Genomic DNA, 14,894 nt, shown 5'->3' with positions numbered 1-14,894 from the left:
ATGGAACATTTTATTTCTGAAACATTTTAGTTGAACATGCGTCGATTTGTTTCAGGACATTCAGAGAATATTCAAAAGTAACGTTCCCATGATGGAAAATGAAAAGTTCATTTAACGTTCGGCCCAAAAAAAAAATATTTTCAGAAATAACGTTTTCATAACTTAATGGAAACGTTATGTTTCTAGAACATATTTTATTGATTAGCTGGGTTGATTGTCAATGAAAAGTAGAGTTTTGGAAATAGATTTTTTTAAATATATATATATATATATATATATATATATATATATATATATATATATATATATATATATATATATATATATATATATATATATATATATATATATATATATATATATATACTCATCAGCCTCTGTGGCTGGTTTTCCAAAGTTATTAGCCACTCAGCATTTTCACTGGCCACAATTTTGACATCGATACCATGGGGAAAAACTGCCATATATATATTTTTAATATTATCTCCTAATGTGGCAGCAGGTGTATTAGGCTGCTGTCACTTTAAGACCTGACGCACGGATCCATTATACTGTTACACATGTGTTTTCTTTCTCAACTGTTTACGTTCACGTAAAACATACCTGACTGTGTTTACATGAACACTTGCCAAGACCGGCATTTTGACATTTTGTGTGTATTTGACCGGTTAAGTGCAATAAGTCAGCGAAAACGAACTCAAGATGGCTTAATGTGCGCGCACTTTGGTTGTGAGCACAAAATCAGCGGCAACGATTAAAATTACACTCAATATGCACAATCCCACTCTGAAATTCAAGCAAATGAAACGAGTGAGTGAGGGGAGGCAGGTTTGTGTGTCAGAAAGAGAGAGAGAGAGAGAGAGAGAGAGAGAGAGAGAGAGAGAGAGAGAGAGAGAGAGAGAGAGAGAGAGAGAGAGAGAGAGAGAGAGAAAGCGCAGCTGGTATCATGTATCATGTATCAATTAGTATTGGAAGTTTCAGTATCGATATGTATGGAAACATCTATGTTTTTTGACAACACTGCATTGCACTTAGTTTATTATTTCATATGCCTTTTTAAAAGACTACAATTGAAAATTGAGATTAATGTTAATAAAAAACAGTTATAATATACCATAACATACATTTTAAAATATAACATACATTTTAAAACATATATGTTGGACATGTAGTACCATAGTCAGTACCATGACCCTACCATATGATATTTTGTAAGGTTACTGTGCAGTGCCTCCTGAAAATCAGAATGAAAAAAATACAATTAAAAAAAGTAACTAAAAGTATCATATGGTATATTGTAAAGTAGGCTACCACAGTATTGGACATGAATAAAAAGACACAAGGTGCCAAAGTGTTTTGTACATGTAGTAGGCAGTAGGTAGTAGGCCTGCTATCTAACACCATGATAGCTTCACAGTACTTTTTTCACAACCTCAGTCCTTCTCGGCTGTCAAATATAGCAGTAGACGTCCATGATGAGAGGGAAAGTTTGATTTGCATATGCAAACATTCAAAAATATGCTCATCGTGTTGCTTGTTTTTTGTTTACGCTGCCGTATTGACGCAGCTGCAGTCAGTGCCAGTGATAATCTAAGTACCTTTTTTAATTCTTATTTAGGGGGCGGCAGTGGTTCAGTGGTTCATGTAGGTTGTCTACAAAAAGGTTGGTGGTTCGATCCCCGGTTCCACCTGACCAAGTGTCGAGGTGTCCATGAGCAAGACACCTAACCCCAGCTGCTCCCGACGAGCTGGATGGCGCCTTGCATGGCTGACACCGCCGTCGGTGTGTGACTGGGTGAATGTGAGGCAATGTGTAAAGCGCTTTGGATGGCCATTGGTCTGTTAAAAGCGCTTTATAAATGCAGTCCATTTAAAATTTACCATTTATTTTGATGAAGATGATCACAATGATGAATATGACCGTGATTATGGCCACCGAGCTCATGATAAAAGCTTTGCACAGTGGCGCCCGCAGTATGGTGTTCAGTACAGACCTCTCTCTGGCTGAGCCGCGCTCTCCCTCCTCGCCTGCGGGGTTCCCGACGTCCAGACTTTGGCTGATGGTCTGCGTTAGAGCCGGGGCAGAGCTGGGCACTCTCTTCACCTGCAGTTTGCCTTTGCTGCGGTTAAAACGGATGCTGTAGACGTGCTGCATGGCAGTCGGGAGGTAGGACAGCACCGTGGAGTCATTCGCAAGCTTGGGAAGACCCAAGTCTGGTAACGGGGTGTAGGCACGGCACAGCGCGCACTGGATGGTGTTGGGTTGGGTGGACTTCACGTTCATCCGCGCAAGACACTCCAGGCAGAAGGTGTGCTTGCATTCGAGTACCTTTGGGGTGTTGAAGATGTTGTTGAACTGGCAGAAACAGATGGCGCACTCCAGATCGGGCGGCTCGTCGTCATCCGCGTGGGGTTTGTAGGGGTCAGGGGGATGCTTCGGGTCAGACTCCATGACAGAGGGGGGATGTGAGGGAGAGGGAAGTCAAAGGGCATCTTCAAGGTCCATGGCGATGTGGCAGGTCTAGAGAAGTACAACAGATTTGTTTCATGAATTTTTCTTCTTTTTTGTGTGCTATTATTTTCAACCACCACCCACAGGAAATAAATCAATCAATCAATACATACATATACATCAAATAAAACAATATATCTGGCATTGTACACTATGCATATTGTTGGCTCTGTGAATAATTGCTCTTTTGTTAGTTGCTTTTTATAAAAACGCCTGCCAAATGCATAAATGTAAAAGAATATAAAATAAAACAAAACATAAAAAAAAACTGGCACTGCACACTATGAATATTGTTGGCTCTTTGACGCATTGCTTATGTTCTGCTTTTGGTAGTTGCTTTGGATAAAAGCGTCTGCAAAGTGAAGAAAAAAAAAAATATATATATATATAAAACGAGGTAAATAGGTAAAATAATAAATAAAATAAACAAAACAAAACCTGGCATTGTACACTACGAATACTTTCATTGGATAAAGCACCTGCCAAATGCATAAATGTAAAATGAAACAACAACAAAAACACTGGCATTGTATGAATATTGTTGGCTCTTTGGCACATTGGTGATGTTCTTTTATTGGTAGTTGCTTTGGATAAAAGCGTCTGCAAAATGTAAAAAAAATGCAATATTTCTTTTGAATATTGTTGGTTCTGTGTTAAATTGCTTATGTTCCTCTATTGTAAGTTGCTTTGGATGTACACCTGATGTACTCGTTACATCATCAGAAGAATGGCATCTACGCTAATGTTAGTCTCTCTGTTTATCCCGAGGTTTACTGCAGTCAGCCGGATCCGGGCCGTATCCAGATCAGACGGTGGACCTGCGCCCAGACAAGACCAACGCATGACCCTGAAATGTCTGCAGAGACCGTGCCAATTAGACACCCCCCTGAAATTGCCTCATCGACACGGCATCCTCAATAAACCCGTCCCTGGCGTGATGACTCCGATCTTTCAAACATCCCTATTTAATAATTGTTTAATCGATATGTCATCCTCAATAAACCCGTCTCCGGCATGTTGCCCCCGATCCATATTTGCCCTTCGAATATTCCGATCTATTATGACCTCTGACCTGTAAAGTTTCCAGAATAATAATCATACACTGTTTGTTAATTGGCCAGAGGAGAACTGGCACCCCCCGACTAAGCCTGGTTTCTCCCATGGTTTATTTTTCTCCATTATGCCACCTGATGGAGTTTTGGTTCCTTGCCACTGTCACCTTTGGCTTGGCTTTCTAAGTTGGGGACACTAAATTTTCAACTAAATATCCAAATAAATCTGATTAGTAAACTAAATTACTGATCTGCCCACATTGTCACTGTATGATAATTGAAATGAGCTGGATGACATCACTGTTTTGCCCGGAGCGACTGTGTGGCCGAATCAAATTCTGTTGCATTATTTTCCTGTTTAACACTGTGAAGCTGCTTTGAAACAATCTGCATTGTTAAAAGCGCTATATAAATAAAGGTGTCTTGACTTGACTTGACTTTAGATAAAAGCATCAGCTAGATGCATAAATGTTAAAATAATCAAATAAAATGAAGATTTACGCATATGTGTGTTTTGGATGCAGGTGTGCTCGATTCCACACCAGGTTTTTTAACTAGCCTGGCTAGCAAGCTTTCGTGCTCAACTAGCTTGAACAGAAATAACATGCGCTGGTTTGCTCTCTTGACTTCAGGTTGCTCCAGAAGGATCCTCCTTGTCCCCCATCTATACCTTTTGCAGAGAACGTAGACTTGTTTGTCGTTCTACCAACGCAGTTGACCTGTTCTCAATAACAGATTTGCCTTGGAAATGATTATAGGTTTCCATCAAAGAACGGCTCCAAATATGCAAAGCAGCAGAAGGGTGTCCCATTACTGACGTCCAAAATACAGGTAGAAACGATTGGGTTACTTCATTAGAGGTCCATTTGGCCTCAACTGATCATAGTTTACATTTATTATGCCAGTATAGTCAAATATGACGCGTTTAAATGAAGATGAAGGCTTCAGCATTTACCTACAATTTGTTTCTCATTCTACAGACATACAGAATATGATTGTGTTGGTTTCTAATGGATTTGAGATGATCGCTGCACAGTGTAAAAAATAGAAAAGCAGAGAATTTATTGTCTTAGTTTGATGTGCACATGCTCAAACAGACAGGACTAATGGCGATGATACACTGGGCAACTTTTTGAGCAATGTTTCCGTCAATGGGCAACCAGGTGAGACACAGGGCCCACGACCGATCTAAAGCATCCAGACATTTTTTGCCTATTCTCAATGGGAAAGTGCCCAAGCAACATCGCTCTGCAACATTGGTCAAAAAAGTTGCCCCGTGTATCATCCCCTTAAGGCCTGGTTTCACAGACTAAACCAGGATTAGGATTTAGTTCATTTAGGACATTTAACCCTCTGGGGTTCTTCATTTATGGGTCACACTCAGGACCTTCGGGTCAAAAATGACCCGGAGGGCGGGATTAAGATAAAAAAGATTTGAGTAAAATCAGTGAAATATATTTTTGTTCAATAATATTTTTACTTTTCTTTTTTGGTGTTTTGAGATAATTTTATGATTTATAATGAATATTTATGCAATAATTATGACCAATTTTTTCCCATTGAATATAATAAAAAATGTATATATATAATATATATATTTTTTTTTATTAAAGCTGTATTTCATTTTAGAGTCAAGCCTAGGCCTCATGAAAGCAATTTTTTTTAATGAGATCGGTGCATTTTTACCACTATAGTGGATCTTGCGTTTTATAAAAAAATCGTAGCTTCATCGGAATGGTCCGAAACTTGGTGACTTTATTGGTACTTGGTATATGAACACCCAAACAAATTGGGGACAGGATTTGAAAAGTCTAAGTGGTCGTAAAAATAAATAGTCACACTCAGGACCTTCGGGTCAAAAATGACCCCCATAGAAAATGAATGGGATTTTTTTTTTGGTGTGCATACAATCTACAAATCAGCGAGGATGCAGAAAAAAAGGACTCAACAGTGAAGGGGTGAATCTCTAAAACATCAAGAGTGCAAAACAGACAAAATAAACTCACACACACACACACACACACACACACACACACACACACACACACACACACACACACACACACACACACACACACACACACACACACACACACACACACACACACACACACACACACACACACACACACACACACACACACACACACACACACACAAACTTATATACACAAAAACACGCACACACAAATTAACGCGTACCATCCCAAAAGCTAATTGTGTTTTTGTGTATGCGTGTGTGAGTTTTTTTTTTCTGTTTTGCACTCTTGATGTTTTAGAGATTCACCCCTTCACTGTTGAGTCCTTTTTTTCTGCATCCTGGCTGATTTGTAGATTGTATGCACAAAAAAACTCTGTATTTTCATATTTTTGGCAATTTCCCATTCATTTCCTATGGGGGTCATTTTTGACCCGAAGGTCCTGATTTGTGTGAAATTGAGTGTGACAGGATTCAAATCCTGTCCCCAATTTTTTGGGTGTTCATATACCAAGTACCAATAAAGTCACCAAGTGTTGGACCATTCCGATGAAGCTACGATTTTTAACAATTAAAAAAAAAAATCTGGTCAGAAATGACCGAAGAGCCCCAGAGGGTTAAGTAGCTACAACCCCAAATTAAGAAAAAGTTGGGACAGTATGGAAAACGTAAAAAAAAAGAAAAAATAGTGATTTCTAAATGTACTTTGACTTATATTTCATTGCAGACAATATGAACACAAAATATTTCATGTTTTGTCTGGTCAACTTCATGTCATTTGTAAATATGCATCCTTTCCTGTCATTCAGACCTGCAACACATTTAAAAAAAAGTTGGGACAGGAGCAATTTAGGGCTAGTAATGAGGTAAAATGGTTAAATAATGATGTGATTTGAAACAGGTGATGTCAACAGGTGATTGTAATTATGATTTGGTACAAAAGCAGCATCCAAGAAAGGTCTAATCCTTCAGGAGCAAAGATGGGCCGAGGATCGCCAGTTTGCCAACAAATATGTGAGAAAATTATTGAAATGTTTAAAAACAATGTTCCTCAAAGAAAGATAGGAAGAGATTTGGATATTTCACATTCAACAGTGCATAACATAATTAAAAGATTCAAGGAATCTGGAGGAATTTCAGTGCGTAAAGGACAAGGGCGCAAGCCTAAGCTGAACAACCGTGATCTCTGATCCCTCAGGCGGCACTGCATCAAGAATATCACCACATGGGCTCAGGACTACTTTGGCAAACCTTTGTCAAGTACCACAATACGTAGTTACATCCACAAATGCCAGTTAAAACTGTACTGTGCCAAAAGGAAGCCCTATGTTAACAGTGTCCAGAAGCGCCGTCGACTTCTCTGGGCTCTGAGGCATCTGGGATGGACCATCACACAGTGGAAACGTGTACTGTGGTCAGATGAAGCAGTATTTCAGGTATTTTTTGGGAGGAATGGACGCCGTGTGCTCCGTACCAAAGAAGAAAAGGATCATCCAGACTGTTACCAGCAACAAGTCCAAAAGCCAGGGTCTGTCATGGTATGGGGTTGTGTCAGTGCCCTTGGCAAAGGTAACTTGCACTTCTGTGAAGGCACCATTAATGCTGAAAAGTACATAGAGATTTTGGAGCATAATATGCTGCCTTCAAGAAGACATCTTTTCCAGGGACGTCCATGCATATTTCAACAAGACAATGCAAAACCACATTCTGCACACATTACAAAGTCCTGGCTGCGGAGGAAGAGAGTACGGGTACTTGACTGGCCTGCCTGCAGTCCCGACCTGTCTCCAATAGAGAATGTGTGGCGCATTTTGAAGCGCAAAATGCGACAACGAAGACCCCGTACTGTTTCCCACCTTAAGACTTGTTTGCAGGAAGAATGGGACAAAATTACACCTGAAAGACTTCATCACTTGGTGTCTTCAGTCCCTAAACGTCTTTTAAGTGTTGTGAAAAGGAATGGCAACATTACAAAGTGGTAAATGCTTTACTGTCCCAACTTTTTTTTAAATGTGTTGCAGGTCTGAATGACAGGAAAGGATGCATATTTACAAATGACATGAAGTTGACCAGACAAAACATGAAATATTTTGTGTTCATATTGTCTGCAATGAAATACAAGTCAAAGTAAATTTAGAAATCAATTTTTTATTTGCGTTTTCCATACTGTCCCAACTTTTTCTGATTTGGGGTTGTATTATAAACATGAGAAAAAAAAACATTACCGGTGTGCATCTTGAGACAAAACAATGATTTTTTAAGATATGCCAGTGCAAGATGCTTAAAACAACATGCATTTTAGTCTGGGACTAGATTTAAAGTGATAGTTCACCCAAAAGTTAATATTCATTCAGTCATTAATTCCTCACCCTCATGTCGTTCCAAACCAGTAAGACCTTCGTTCATCTTCAGAACACAAATTAAGATCTTTTTGATGAGAGCTTTCTGACCCCCGATAGACTGCAATGTAATCACCACTTTTAAGGCCCAGAAAGGTATAAGCGACAAGAATACTAACGACTTTATTCAACAATCTCTTTTCTTCAACATCTTTCTCCTACACTATTCACATAGTACAGTGCAGCGCTTCCAGGTTGTACTCAGAACGCCGGCTCATTATTGGCCGACGCTGTTGAACCACTGTAATCACATGTACTATTTTAACAATGCCTTTCTGGACCTTGAAAGTTGCAATGACATTGCAGTCTATGGATGGTTCAGAAACCTTTCGGATTTCATCAAAAAATATCGTAATTTTTGTTCCAAAGATGAGCGAGGGTCTTACGGGGGTTGGAACAACATGAGGGTGAGGAATTAAAGGCACAAAATGTACGATTTTTTGGATTAAAATATCCAAAAACCATTAGAACGGTGACTTGTGTACTTACATTATCCCAAATGTTTCCCAGAATGTTTAAATCCAGAGAAACAAGCCCTTTTAACCAGGACACGAACCGTGTCCATGCATCACCTATCAATGACATCATACCCGCTTTACCCTCGTTTTCCAGTTTTATTTAGTAGAAACCATGGAAACACCAAAGATGCTTTAATATTTTATGTGTTTTATTAGACGTGTTGTTATATAGCTCAACACAGTTATGCTGCGTCCCAATTCGCCTACTAACTTACCTAAAAATATGTACTCTTTTTGTGAAGGAAAAGTTCATAATTTTGAGTGTGTAGCAGAAGAGTATGCAAGCTTTGGGACAAACTACTACGTCATCTTTAACAGACTCTGTCGCTTAGTTACGTAAATCCCATCACGGTTTAAACTGCCCTGTCAATCATCATCACAGTTCAAATCCTCCACATTTAGTTTGATTTCCTACTGTATCGGAGAGAAGTGTAGACGCACGTTGATCTGCCATTTGTGGGTCTTTAATGCAGAGACTCTCCTCATGTGTTTGCAGTTTAAATATAATGATGCATTTAAAAGTTAATGTCTAAACGTATCTGTACAAAAGTTCAAAATGAAAGGTGAAATATAATGTGGATAACATTGAATACAAATCTTTTCGTCAGGTTAAATACTGATAATTGATCACTCAAGCCCCGTTATCTAAACATCTCTACTTAACTGTCGGACTCGCACATCTGTCATGTTCGTAGTTTTTTAATACTTTTAGTTTGTAGTTCTTTTTATCCACGTTAGAGTGCGCGTCGATCTGCACTTCGAATTCTGACCCGAAAAAGTAGACCATCCGACCATCTTTGGAATACTCTGTAACACTTTACATTAAGGTTCCCTTCGTAAAGGGTTCATAAAGGTGTTTTTAAATGACTAATAACTCTAATAAATCGTTGATAAGCAGTTATAACCATAGATATCCATAATAAAGGCTAGATGTCTCGTGCGCGCTGCTGGCCAATGGAGGTCGACGTCCGCACCTGGCGGCCATCTTGTCACAGGCAGCTCGCTCACTCGTAACACTGTTTTCATGGTGCTTGCACTTTTTAAATAACCATAACTTGCTCAATTTTCTACCGATTTTGAAACTGTTTGGTTTGTTATAAACGTCAGAGATGTAGTTATGACACTGCATACTTATGAAAAATTATTCATAATTTGTTCAAGCATCCATAATTATAGCCACGTTAATAACGTTTGTAAGAAACCAAACCATTTGTAAATACGTTAAGATTTCAGTGAGATAAGAGTATTTGTGTTCATGCAGATCATCAGGTACCACAGAGCCCTGCCTGTGACAAGATGGCAGGGCTCCCCCCTTCCAAAATAACGTTTGGTATAAATTTCATTTTGATAAACAAGAAGTTGATAGGCATTATGAGCTTTTTGTGGAATATCATGGGAGTACATTTTGGTTTTAAGAGTGAGATATTAATGAGAAAACCACAAATACAACACCCTTCAGTCTCACTATGATAGTCTATTTTTGCTGCGTCATGAAATAAAACAGGAATCTTTGAGTTAAACAAGTGTGAATAAATACAATTATTAAGCATTTATAACATGCGAGTTAAAAATGGCTCACTATTTGGCAGGCATTGCATTAAAGTCACCCTTTTTAGTCATGCAGTTATAACTGCTTATCAATGATTTATAATGCATTTGTAAATGAGTTATTAGTCATTTAAAAACACCTTTATGAACCTACGAAGGGAACCTTAATGTAAAGTGTTACCGAATACTCTTTTCAACATACTACGATTTGGGACATACTAATTCTATTTTCTAATACTATTTGAACGGATAGTATGCGAATTGGGTCTTATGGTTTAAATCTCGTTTTCTTGATTTACCGCGAGTACCATGTTTTACCATGCCTAATATCGATCTAGCTCACTGCAGTGTGCAACAAGTGTCTCATAGTAGCCGCCGAGCAAACGCACAGAGTAGCATTATAACATAACTTTTACACTCAAATGTATGTAATATGATAAAAAAGCACTGCGTTACCCCACATACACATGAGCAGAAGAAGCGGAAGCGTCGTCTGCGGCATGATAAAAGCTTGCGAAATGCAAGGCGTCATTAACGCCTTTGTTTTGACCTCTAGCGGCGAAAAATTACATATTGTGGCTTTAATGACAGAATTTTTGGGTGAACTAAAGCCTGGTTTTTAAAACATATGTGATGATTTCAGAACATACCTGAAGGTTATGACTGAAGGCATAAGATCCAACGTCTTTGTTGGCGTACAAGTTTGATTGCATGATCTCATTTAACCACCACAGACATTGCATTTCAATAGTTGATTAATAAACTACTGGCTTTGAGCCGTATTTTTTGCTTGACTATTATCAAAGCCACTCTCATGTGTTAATATCACCAGTTCTACTTGGTATAAAGACAGTAGACATAAAAATACACAGTAACACTTTATTTTGATGCTTCCCAACAGACATTCTACTAACTATAAGTAACTTTGCAAGTACATGTCAACGTATTCTAACCCTAACCTTACCAGTCTACTAATACTAACACTCTACTGAGAGTTAGAAGACATTAGGTGCAACGCTACTTATAGAATGTTGGGACCATCAAAAGTGAAACCAAATACAAAAATATATTACATATGTAGATTCAAAATAACTCACTCATGTTCTGGAAAGATGTCTCTTCTTTTTGTGTCCTGGAAGTCGAGGCTGTAGTTTGCGTCTTTGTTGCCTTTCAGAGAGAATGAGATGCGTTGGTGTCTCTCTTTGGACATCTACCACGGTTCCTCTGACATGTTTTACATAGAAAAACAAAACACCAAGAGTCACTCTGCCAATTTTTTTTTTTGTTGCTCAGCTTTCTTTCTTAGTCTCTCTCTACCACTGTGTTGTAAAGAATGGCAGCATTTGAATACTGGAGCATCGGGCAGGAGGAAATGCACAGCGTGTAGTCAAATACGGCCGCCAGGCAGATCGGCAGTATAAACTATACAACCCTGACCTGAAAAACAGAGAAACAAATAGGGAATAGGGAAACCACACCTGATCTAAAGACTGAAGTGAAGAAAAGCGTTCCACATCTCACAGAAGAGCATATTTTTTAAAATAACCTTTAAAAAAGGACTGACAGTAAAATTATGACAATTAATGGTATTTCAAAAGAAGTCAGTCAAGTCAACTTCATTTATATGGCGCTTTTTGCAACACAGATTGCTAAGTTATTTAATTTGGTGCAACTTAAACAACACCATCTTCAATTAAAACAGAAAACCCCCAATGTGTTCCGGACCCCATGAACATATTGGTATATGTTTAAAAGTACAGTGATAGTACCATATTAGTATTTTTTATTTAATAATCGTAAAAAAAAATCATAATAAAAGTGGGTTACACTTTATTTTAAGGCATCGTTGTTACAGTGTTATTAGCACTTAGTAATAATAATTAAGAACATTTACTTACTATTATAGGATTAGGATTTGAGGGTTAGTTGCATGTAATTATGCATAATTTACCATTATTACTATGGAAAGTACATGTAACAAGGACACTGTAAAGTACACTGCCCTGTCAAAAAAGAATGGTTGTGAGGGAGCATGAAGAATCATTTTCCTATGTGAATCGGCTCCTCTGAATCCAGACCTTAAATTCATTGAAAGTCTTTGGGATGTGCAGGAGGAGACTTTACAGAGCGCTGGACTCTTGACCAAACATTGATGCACCTCTTGATGGAAACAAATGTTGTGATGTTATTTCGGTATTTTGGTAGTAGCGTGAATAGAGTTCAGAGTAGAATGACTGTTTCTCATGCAATGCTGTCTGAGGGCTCAAAGGTCACGCACATTCAACAGAGGTCTCCTGCCTTGCCCTACACAGACTAAAGCCGCTTTTCCACCGTTGTCTAACCGTGCTGATAGAATCAGTGAAGTGACGTCGCCACTCAGGATTGGTCACTTGTCTGTTGCCTGGCTACCAGTTTCTCTGTAGCTGGTTAAGTGCTCTATTTGAGCGATGAAAACACAAATTAATAATACAAACATCCTCCATAATGCAGTCGTTATTTACATCTCATATCATCAGTGAACAGTTGTGTTATGAAGCCAACGACTGACACTTTTGTATTACATTTAGTGCTGTCAGTTAAACGCGTTATTAACGGCGTTAACGCAAACCTATTTTAACGGCGTCAATTTTTTTATCGCGAGATTAACGTTCTTTTTGGTCTAACAAACTTTGTAGTTTTTTCACATGCTGTTGCAACAACTAGTAACGTTAGAAAAACTACAACACCACTCCGGATGTAGCTAGACCGGAAACAAAACATCAGGCACGCTGCGGCTGGCTGCCCGCACTCGTTTGGGCCATTAAAAGAGTAGACGTGGATGGCAGGCGTGAGACGCCGAAATGAGAAACGTATTAAGCCATGGTTTAACTCAGGGGTCTTCAACTAAAAGTGCTTGTCTTGAGCGCTGCTTTCTGCTCTGATGGTGCGTAGCCTACACACCAGACGCGAATGAAGCGTTTTGCGCGAGTGATTTAAGTCAATGCAAAGACGCAAATAGACATTCTGCGGCGCGGATTAAGCGGTGTGCATGTCGCGTCATTCGCGTCCGGTGTGAGCGCACCATCAGTCTCTTCTTCACTGCATGCTTGACCGCGCGTCTGGGTCTGAACGTAGTAACAGTGAGCATTGCAACGTTAACTGTTTCATTATGTCAAAAGGCTTCGCGGTCCGGATGGACGCATCTCGCGGTCCGGATTCGGACCGGAGTTCACTAGTTGGCGACCCCTGGTTTAACTGCACTATAGGCGGAGTCCTAGTTTACCTTGCATGTGCACTTTGTAATTTTATTTTGTATCACCCTGTTTTGATCCCTTAGAAAGGGCTGTTGAAGGGGCTGTTTGTGCAACAAAGTATTTGTTTCACCCTTTTATTGATGGGCAGTGTTACATTGTGTGAGATTATTTGCTCCAAGTGAGAATGTTGGTGTGAAATCGAACACTAAAGTATGCCAATGTTGTTTTCAATAAAACAAACATTTGAACAAAGCAAGCCGATCCACTTTTCTATGTTGATAAGAGCATTAAAATAAGAAAAAATAATGGGACAAAAAGAAATCAAGGGACATTTAGAATAAATAAAAATGTGCGATTAATTGTGATTAATTGTGAGTTAACTATGACATTAATGCGATTAATCGCGATTAAATATTTTAATCGTTTGACAGCACTAATTACATTCCAAAGAGCGGCCGTTATCAGCCCCATAGTGGAAAATGAGACCAGAACTGTACCAGCTCAGCTGGCCTGAATCGGCACGGAATGGAACGGTTATGTAATGTGAACCGTTCAGCCCGACGGTGGAAAAGCGGCTTAAGATTTGTCTGGATTCCCTGAATCTTTTCACAATATTATTTATGGTAGATGGTAAAAGATGGTGCAATCTTGAATTTAGAAAAGTGTTTTTTGAATTGTTTGACAATTCCCTCATGATATTGGACACAAAGTGATGTGCTATGACCCATCTTTGCTTACAAAGACTGAGATGCTCCTTTTACACCCACACTGTAAAAAAAAATCAGGTCTCAATTTGAAAATTTTGTAGTGAGCGATCACATCTAAAATTTTCAGTTGGCCAAATTGAATTTCTTGAATTTTAATTGAATTAAATTGCATCAATTCACAGAAATTCAATTTGGCCAACCGAACATTTTAGATGTGATCGCTCACTACAAAATTTTCAATTGGAGACACGATTTTTTTTTACAGTGCAATCATGATACCCTTACCTATTACCAGTTCACCTATACGTATTATTGGGAGTTTTTAAAGGAGTTTAACTTATACACTCACCTAAAGGATTATTCGGAACACCTGTTCAATTTCTCATTAATGCAATTATCTAATCAACCAATCACATGGCAGTTGCTTCAATGCATTTAGGGGTGTGGTCCTGGTCAAGACAATCTCCTGAACTCCAAACTGAATGTCAGAATGGGAAAGAAAGGTGATTTAAGCCATTTTGAGCGTGGCATGGTTGTTGGTGCCAGACGGGCCGGTCTGAGTATTTCACAATCTGCTCAGTTACTGGGATTTTCACGCACAACCATTTCTAGGGTTTACAAAGAATGGTGTGAAAAGGGAAAAACATCCAGTATGCGGCAGTCCTGTGGGCGAAAATGCCTTGTTGATGCTAGAGGTCAGAGGAGAATGGGCCGACTGATTCAAGCTGATAGAAGAGCAACTTTGACTGAAATAACCACTCGTTACAACCGATGTATGCAGCAAAGCATTTGTGAAGCAACAACACACACAACCTTGAGGCGGATGGGCTACAACAGCAGAAGACCCCACCGGGTACCACTCATCTCCACTACAAATAGGAAAAAGAGGCTACAATTTGCACAAGCTCAACAAAATTGGACAGTTGAAGACTGGAAAAATGTTGCCT

The 14,894-nt window shown here is 39.0% G+C and overlaps 1 protein-coding gene across 1 annotated transcript; it reads right to left on the bottom strand.

Annotated features, from left to right (window-relative positions):
* Positions 1–1,013: 1,013 nt before the first annotated feature.
* Positions 1,014–11,335, bottom strand: LOC307125760 (E3 ubiquitin-protein ligase RNF183). The gene is made up of 2 exons (XM_079815842.1): positions 11,105–11,335; positions 1,014–2,521 (listed from the first exon to the last, which is right to left on the bottom strand). The coding sequence occupies exon 2, from the start codon at positions 2,450–2,452 to the stop codon at positions 1,871–1,873; it is 582 nt and encodes a 193-aa protein (XP_079671968.1). The 5' UTR covers positions 2,453–2,521; positions 11,105–11,335; the 3' UTR covers positions 1,014–1,870.
* Positions 11,336–14,894: the final 3,559 nt, after the last annotated feature.

Source organism: Gobio gobio (genome assembly GCF_949357685.1).
Source record: "Gobio gobio genome assembly, chromosome: 4".
NCBI lineage: Eukaryota > Metazoa > Chordata > Actinopteri > Cypriniformes > Gobionidae > Gobio > Gobio gobio.
This window is presented reverse-complemented; position numbering and strand designations above follow the sequence as displayed.